General features: G+C 37.0%; 1 protein-coding gene across 1 annotated transcript; it reads left to right on the top strand.

Moving 5' to 3' along the window:
- Positions 1-405: 405 nt before the first annotated feature.
- LOC122043115 (dehydration-responsive element-binding protein 3-like) lies at positions 406-4,571 on the top strand. The gene is made up of 2 exons (XM_042603592.1): positions 406-667; positions 3,761-4,571. The coding sequence occupies exons 1-2, from the start codon at positions 406-408 to the stop codon at positions 4,408-4,410; spliced, it is 912 nt and encodes a 303-aa protein (XP_042459526.1). The 3' UTR covers positions 4,411-4,571.
- The last annotated feature ends 4,745 nt before the right edge of the window (positions 4,572-9,316 follow it).

The following is a 9,316-nucleotide window of genomic DNA, read 5'->3' on the forward strand; positions in this document are numbered from 1 at the left end:
GCCTAAATTATTTTTTCATATATTGAACATAAAGTATCTACTAACACTAAAATCACCATATAACATAAAGTATCTACTAACACTAAAATCACCATATGACTATATCATGTTATATATCAAAATATTAACTTAATCTACATCTAAATTCAATTATATAGATTATATCTGAATATGTGTAGTCCAAATGGAGAAGAGTGGCAGTAAATGCAATATACTACAATAGAAATAAAATTTAGCCAAAATAAAACAAAATGACATGGTAAGATAAATTCAATCACAACAAGCCTCTGGCTATCCAACCTACGCACTGACAGTCGGCACAGCCACCGCTAGCTGAGTGCTGGCTGCCAGCATAGCAGCCAGGCCAATGCTAGCGGCCCACACATCAGGCAGGCCAGTGCTGGCATGTTGGCGGTCGCCGCGGTTGCTAGCCACGTGCTAGCGGGCACTGCTAGCGGCCGCAGCGGGCGATGCTGGCGGGCGCTGAAGGCGGCCGCTAGCCACGTGTTGGTGGCCATCGTGGGCGTTGCAGACGGCCGCCGCGGGCGCTATAGGCGGTCGCCGCGGGCACTGCAAGCGGCCGCCAGCCGCGTGCAACCACGTGCTGTGTCGGCCGCCAGTCATTGCCGACGTCGGGAAGAGAAGGGAAGAGGGAGAAAGAGAGAACGTACCTAATCACTGGAGCGAGATCGAAGAAAGCCACGTGCATGAAGGAAAAGGATCGGATACCAGCGTGCCCTAATTTTTAGGCAGGATTACCAACAGAATTCATTTTCCGTTGGTAATCTAGTTTCCGATGGAATTAAATTACATCGATATGTTTATAATCACCGACGGAATTCATATTTCCATCGGTAAATAGTGCACATTACCGACGGGATGAGTTTTTTTCGTCGAAATCCAAAATATACCGACGGAAATAATTTTCCGTCGGTGATTACTGACGGAATTAGGTTTCCGTCGATAATTCTGTCAGTAATACTGTTTTTTTTTAGTGAATTTTCAAAATCTATATGCGTCCTTAGGTAGATTATCGATAAACATGTCAACGTCATATGAGGAAAACGGACTAGAGACCTCACATGTGTAAAATGGCTCCGTCTAGTTTAGTCTGACTCGACACAATTGGGATGACACATCCACCGAATGAGCACTGGCACAAGGCGAGCCTGCTCTACTTCTACTCGATCTTATATTTCTCTTACAATATTAGGTAGACGAAAGGGAAGTTAAGTTACGTTTGGTTTGGCCCAATGCTAGTCACTCAATTGACTCGCACACGAGTCAAACTTCCTCCAAGCAGGGATGATTTCGTGTATTCATCTTTTATCTAGTCAATTATTATCATAGTAATAGATAATAATTCTCATCTCGAGAATCCCTCTAGAACTATCCCATACAATTTGAAAGGGAGATAAATCACGAGGAATTTCATCAAGCATAATGACTCTTTGCATAAGATCAGATGATCCATGATACATTAATGGAAATCGATTCTATGATATATTGTAACAACAACATACATAAATATAAGTATCAATTGTATCCCGTGGAGGTTAATTAATTCAAATTGCTTTTTAACTTTGAGGAGCTTTTTAACTTTGAAGAGTAATAGTACACCAATCATGAGAGGGGGCATTAGGCATTGCCCACTATTAAAATGGTAATAAAGTTGATTAGGCTTATCCTAAATGTCTTTTATAATCTGTTTCAAATTACGTAAAGAAAAATAAATCATTAAGTTAAGTTATATCCGACTGTCAAATAAAAAAAAAATTCCAAAGATATATATGCCCGAATTGATTATTGTTTCATTATAACAAATCTATAATTCTCTAATCAATTATATAGGGATCATTACTCGTCGAGAAAAGATGATATTAAAAGTTGCCATCGTTGGATGATTATACATTTTCACAGTACAGTAATTATGTTCTATTTAATAAAATTGTGCATTAGAAATTTTAGATTTTCATAGTATTTATTTATTTTTTAAAAAAAAATATGCATGTGTATTTTAAGTGTAGATTTAAAATTATATGGATATAAATAATAAAGAAAGAGATTCTGCAAACTTAATTAAATTAATTTTTAACTAATTAAAATTTAAATTTCAAATCTAGAGATACGTCACTTGAGATGATAGATGGTCTTTTATATATATATATATATATATATATATATATATATATATATATATATTGAGTTAGTATTTATTTATAATTTATTAATTATGCTCATGTTGCAGTAATATTTTTTATATATACAAGTTAATAAGAGAATAGTGTTGCGTTTTAATTATTTATTTATTTAATAAATTTATAAAAAATAGTTGTTGCACTTTAATTTTTCATTTATTTGAGAAAATAATTTTACGAAATTAATAAATGATAATATATTGACCGTTAGTTGATTAAATCTTTATAAAATGATAATGAGATGGGAAAATGACACCTATTATTTTAAATAGGTATAATTACGTTTTAAATTTTCAATAAAAAGTATCCTAAATAAATTTGTGAAATTACTAAATGTAGTTATTTTTTATTTTATGTTAAATAATTTATCAAATTATAAAATCATGTTTTATAAATTTAAACTCCTACTTAATTATTTTCATTCATTCAAATTTAGTATTTAGTTGATTGTAATTATATATATTTGCAAAAAAAACATAAATTTAGATTTACTGAGTTAATATTTTATAAAAAAAAAATAAAACTATTTTCTATTAATTTAAATAATCGATGTCTACGTACATGATTATTTTACATTTTTTTAAATTAAATTTATTTGGCATCTGAAGTGCTTTTTATAATGAATAAGATTGGCCAAATGAGTTTATTTTTTAATTAAATAAGTTTTATAAGAGTAAAAAAAACCAAACTTAAGATTCTCTTTTAATAATAAGAAGAAAATTTCATTAAACAAACTGTTTTAACAATTTTTAAACCAAAAAAAAAAATGTCCTCCCCCTTCTTCTTCACGTTGAGGGGTTTCAAGTCAGCATCGCATCAGCTACCTGTCGCATCCCAATTAATAACTTGATGCACCAAAGGAGGGAGGGAGATCGACCTGCCCTGCCCGAATGGTCCTTAACCATCCACATACGTCGACGGCAATTGAATTCATCTCAGTGCCAACTGCCAACTGCCAAGGGCAAGGGCAGGGGGCCAAGGGTAGCAGAGAGAGAATACATGGACGAAGGTGAAACAGAGAACCTCAAGTAAAATTTGCTCATTGTTATTGTTCGATCACAGACAGACGTGGGCCATTGACATTTGAAATCAGAGCAGAAGGTTGTTTGCAGGTCGCTTTGCAACCTTTATATCCCATCTTTCCTCTACTGAAACCTCTCCAACTCAATCTCCCTTTCACTATATATCCTCATTTTCTATGATCTCAAAAGTCTGTTAGTTGTGTGCTAGCTCTGGTAGACAGTATTGCAACTTTAAAGCGCGCGTGCACTTTGATGCTTCTTTCCAGAAATCGTCTTGATTGCGCTGAAGCCTCTGCAATTCTTCTTCTTCTTCTTCTTCTTCTTCTTCTTCTTCTTTACAATGATTTTTGCTGCTTGACGAGGCTGGTGATATTTGCCATGCTTGATGAAGAGTCTCATTGTTTTTGACTTCCCATGTGCTGCTGCTTAATTTGTGTCTAAATATGATGGGGATTAAGAGCACGGGGATTTCATTGAAAAGCTAGCGTTTGGGCTTCGAGATCTTCCGAGGGGAACGAAGTGAGATGGAAAGCTAAAAAGATAGCCTTTTGGCATTAAGGGTGCAGCGTCCAAACTCTATGGAGGCTGAAAGCAGCGCTAATTCCTTGTCTTCCCACTCCCCCGCGTCCTCCTCTTCCTCCCCGCGCGGTGGCGAAGCTGCCGGCGCCGCCGCGAAGCGGCGGCGCCACCAGAGCGACCACCCGGTGTACCGCGGCGTCCGGATGCGGAACTGGGGGAAGTGGGTGTCAGAGATCCGGGAGCCGCGCAAGAAGTCGCGCATCTGGCTGGGTACGTTCCCGACGCCGGAGATGGCGGCTCGGGCGCACGACGCGGCCGCCCTTAGCCTTAAGGGCGCCGCCGCGGTGCTCAACTTCCCGGACCTCGCCGGCTCGCTCCCGCGCCCGGCGACGCTGTCCCCTCGCGACGTGCAGGCCGCGGCTGCCAAGGCCGCGGCGATGGACCCCAGTGCCGGCGCAGCGGCCTTGGAATCGTCGCCGGAGGATTGCGACGACCTAGGCCAGATCATCGAACTGCCGAAGCTGGGCGAAGGGTGCAGGATGCTCGACTCGGCCTATTCTGGCGGCGAGTTCCTGTTCGACTCGTGCGCGTGGTGGCTGCCATGGTCTGAGACAGAGGATCCGACGGATACTTTTCCTCCGACCACCGTCGAAACCCTTCTACATGAATAGATGCTTATCATTCAAACGCCCATTATTATTATTATAAAGAAAAATTCGGGCTCTTCCTCTTAGGCTTTAACTTTATCTGGCTTTCTTAATTATATGTATATAAATCTCCATTTCTTGTCCCAATTAGCTTTAAGCAAGTGACAACATAATATTTGGGGAAGGTTTTGGAGAAGAAACTACTCTTGTCTTGAATGAGTATTTTTAGCCTGCACATTCTTACTATATCTATTCTTAAGCGCTTTTCATATGTCCAGACATTCAGATACATGTCCGGATGCCCCGATTTATTTTTTTTAAGTCATAGCATCCAAATATATGAACGGCACTTAGAATTGTACAAGATAAGAGGATAAGAGAAAAAGATATATAGATATCAAAACATTAATTATATATATACCAACTAAGTGTTTTGGATGTGCTATATATATATATATATATATATATATATATATATATATATATATATATATATATAGTCTTAAAATCAAATCGGGGCGCTCTGGATGCACGTTGGATTATAAGAGTTGCCTAAGAATATAGGTTGAATGAATGTGTATATTAAAAAAAACAGAAACTAAAGACTAGGGATGAGCGTAGTCATCTTTTGTCCCCATTTACTTTATTACATTTGATTATCCACTTTATGGTTTGACATTTGTATTTTGTGAATATTGTTTGTGATATCGATTTAGGTTTGATGTTGAAGTTTATTATATTGTTTGTATCATATTTATTGGCTGTGAAGTTTGGATATGTTTGTGTGTGATATTGGATATGTTTATATCATGCACTTTATTGTGATATTGGTTGTATTATTTGTGTGTGATATTTTAGTGTAAATAGGGTAAAAAATGAAAATAGATGGATTGTTGTTGGGTTTTTAAGAAAATTAGGGACCAAATTTTAATTTAGATCGCAGCGACCGACATTAAAATTCAGTCGCTAATATTTGACCCCAAAAATTAACAAAAATATGAAATATTAGGGTCAAAATTTAATTTTGATCGCTAATCAGCGACTTAAATTTTATGGACCGAAATTATTTTAGCCACCGAAATTAAATTTTAGTCGCTAAAATAGACACCAAAATTAAATTTCGATCGCTATTTGTTGAAATGGGAAAATTTTTCGTTTGCAAATTTATGACTAAAAACTCATTTTGGTGGCTAATTTTAGCGACCGAATATTAATTCGGTCATCAAATTTAGCGACTGAAATATTAATTCAGTCGCTAAGTCAAACTGCAACGAAAAATTCACCGACATTTATTTTCCATTGCTAAATTAATTTAGCAACTGATTAATGATCGAATATTTGGTCATTAAATCTAGGTATTTTTGTTGTACATATGTGTTCAACGTTTTAATATTCATGAACAACGTTAATGAATTATTTGTAAACAATATTCATAAATAGTATTTGTGAATCATATTTATCAATAAAATTCATATCAACATACTGATATGGCAATTTCCTTCTACCCCCACGTGTCCCGTTAGTCAATGATTATATTGAGTTGTTAATCAAAGTAAAAGCGGGTTAGATATGATCCAAAGATGACCTGATATAGCCCAGATAAGACTCAAGTCCGATCAAATTGGCTCATGATCCTGACATCTACCTTGGGTTAACCCTAGGTCCCGACATCTTCTCTCAACATCTTCTTAGTCTCGGCTCTCGATTCCAACATCTACCCTATCTCAGCCCAGGTCCCAACACCATCTCTCAGTCTTGGCTCGCGACCCCCGACATCTACCCTGGCTCAGCTACAGGTCCCGACACTACCTCTCTTTCTTGGCCCCAGTCATTGACACCCTCTCTCAACATCGGATCCCGACAACTTTTCAGTCTCGATCTCAGATCCTGACTTTGTTTATTCTCAAGGTCACTCCACATTAACCATGGCTTTTTCATCCTCAAGATAGGCTTCCGGCCTATATAGGCTCGCTAACAATGATTGCAAATATTTTAGGGTGCGTGACATCCTGAGAAGGGGGAGCGGTTACAAGGTTGTCTGATTTAATCTCTTAGATGCTTTCTTACGAACATGTGAAGTAAAATGAATGTAGAGGCAACTAACAACTATCAGATTTAGTTCTCTCACTGACTCCAACAATGATGATATTTCGACTAACATGGAGATGTTTTCCAAACAACTATATAAGCACTCACTAAGGTAATGACAAAGGATCCCGAATCCCCAATTCTAAAAACCCTAGACTAAGTTTTATCCTCTCCATCTTCTCCATTCTGCATACTACCTCAAACAAATTTTAACTTGAACGTCGGAGTGACCTCGGAATCAGTCCCCCGGATAATCTAACCCTCTCTTGAGTACATCTCAGGACTCTTCTTCTCCTTCATTGACAGTTAACGAAGTATGCGCACGTCAACGAGATCGTTGACTGGTGGTTTTACCATCCACGGTATTAAATAGGTACACATACGGAATAAACTAAGAAAGTTTCAAAATATACAAATAAGTTTGTATTATCAAGATCGATAACTAATCAAATAAACTTAAAATGTAAAAGTTTTAAGCAATTAAATAAACTTAAATTGGGGGTTTGATAACATCTAAATGAACCAAGCTCAAATCAAGCTTGAACTAAATTAAAGCTCATAAAAAAAGAACCCAAGTCAAGCTTAAATAATTATTCCAATAGCTTAGTTTAATTTAGAATGGGCTAGACTTGACTTGGTTGTCGTATCAAAAAACCTTGAATACCACAAAACTTAGCTCAGCTTAGATTGTTTATAACCCTAGTCCCGCTCAATGGATTGTTTGGGTTTTTACCTTCCCTCTGTGAGGACGAGCCATGGATTCCTTCTCAAGGTTTCACATTAATTGAAAAAAATCTAACAAAACGATTAAAATTCCAACTACAAACTCATGCTATAATCTATACCCTCCGTGAAATAGTAATCATTAAAAGCATAGCCAAGGCCCAAATAGTCATGACCATAAACTAGCAATCAAGCCGTTACGATTTCATGGTTGGTCATTAAGTGTCTTGACTACAATTTTATAGCCACTTGCTTGTAATTTCATGATCAGTAGTTGTACGTAGATGATTAAACTTGCATGCGAGTTCTCTACTGTAAATACTTGTGATTAAAATCAATGGCTAAATTTTTTTCTAATCAGATAGGTGTTTTAAGTATTTAAAAAAAATGGGTTGATGACCCATTATATTGTGATATAAAGTATTCCTAAATTTTATATTTGTGGCCGGTGAGAGATTTTGATAGGCTATATATATTGGTTACCCTTAAGATTAGTAGGTATAAACAAAATAACTGATGTCAACTATAAAAAAAAAAATACTCCTACATGTAACTTGGAATTGGCAACAAGTACTAGTTGATTAATTTGGATATTAAAGAGAACTAATTTATTAATTTGCCATGCTAATTGCATTCAAGATCAGATCCAAATTACCCACGGTGTAATTCACTCGTGCAAATTAATTCGGTGTTAATTAAAACTTCCTCCACTTGACATTTCCTTAAAGTTGGAGCCTTAACTCATGTCCAAATCATCCTTAATGGCCTAACAATGATTTAATTTAATTGGAATACGGTAGCCCTTTGCAGTCATGGATCATTTATTGTTAGGTTCAATCGATTAATTAGCTCAACATGTATAATTATCTTATCCAATATGACAAATGCTAGATTTCATTTGCATAGCTTCTGTAATAAAAATCAATAAATGGATAGAGAAATAAATCACAAAAATATCTGCAACTTGCAATATTCGATATGCACTAAGAATATAGATAGTCTTAAACAATGGGTTTATTTACCCTAGTTAGAGTTGCTTGTCGGATGGATCAATTCAATCGACCTATCCAGTGTCGTTTTCAAACATGAAACTGCAAAAAGCAACAGAAAATAAGATCCGAAATTCCATATCGATCGGATCCAATTAAATGATTGAGATTTTGTTGGAAAAAGAATAAGCGTACGTAGGATATTAGTGAGAGCTGTGGCTGCTGCGAACAGTTAAAGGTTAAGCCATTAAGCGTGTACGTTCATGAAGGAGGGCGGTGGTGGATGGAGCCGTCGCTGTCGGGCAATGTAGATTCGATGGCGACTGTCGGCAGCTGCGCCTCCGTACACGTGTGCACGTCCAATTAGATTCATCAATCCAACAGCCAATCCCACTTGGCAATCTTTATCCGTACACATACGTATGGGCTCCAGCTGCCAGCCAAGCTGCTGGCATGCAACGTGGGGCTGGTAGTAGTCCGCTGGCACTACTGCACGGGTGAGTCACTGAGTTTCGGACTGTTTTGGGCATGGCAGACGCATGCGAGAGTTGGATTTAGCCGTGGCATCGGGCACGAGTCTACACCCGATCAATCAAGTTTAGCCGCAGCCTCTCGGCCTCAAACATGAGTTTGCGCTCGATCGAAGAGTTAGCTCGACCAAATTTAGCCTCAGCCCATTAATCAAGTCATTCAGTTAGCTTGATTCGATAGGTTTGATGGTTTTAGGGTAAATTATTTTTTTTATTCAAATATCTAACTTTTTGAACTCATTAATTTCAAAGATAATTGATCTGGTCTAATTAAAAAAATTTCACCTGTCACCCGATATACTTTACATGTTCAGATGGTTTCCGGCTCCAATGGTTGCCCTCTTCGTGACATTGCTGTGCCCTCGATCATCTTTTACTTATCTTAGTTTGCAGTTTATTATTACTACTGAGAAACACTGATTAAAACTATCGGGATTATGCTTGTCTGATTCGATATTACAATTCTGTTTAAAACTATGTAATCAGCATTTATTGAATAAAATTTTATTTATTATTTCGATTATTATAGTCCTTTTTTCTTTTCTATTAAGTATTCAAATTCATTTGTGCAAAAGAGCAATACATGGACGTAGTAATAGG

This window comes from Zingiber officinale, chromosome 1B (assembly GCF_018446385.1).
Source record: "Zingiber officinale cultivar Zhangliang chromosome 1B, Zo_v1.1, whole genome shotgun sequence".
NCBI lineage: Eukaryota > Viridiplantae > Streptophyta > Magnoliopsida > Zingiberales > Zingiberaceae > Zingiber > Zingiber officinale.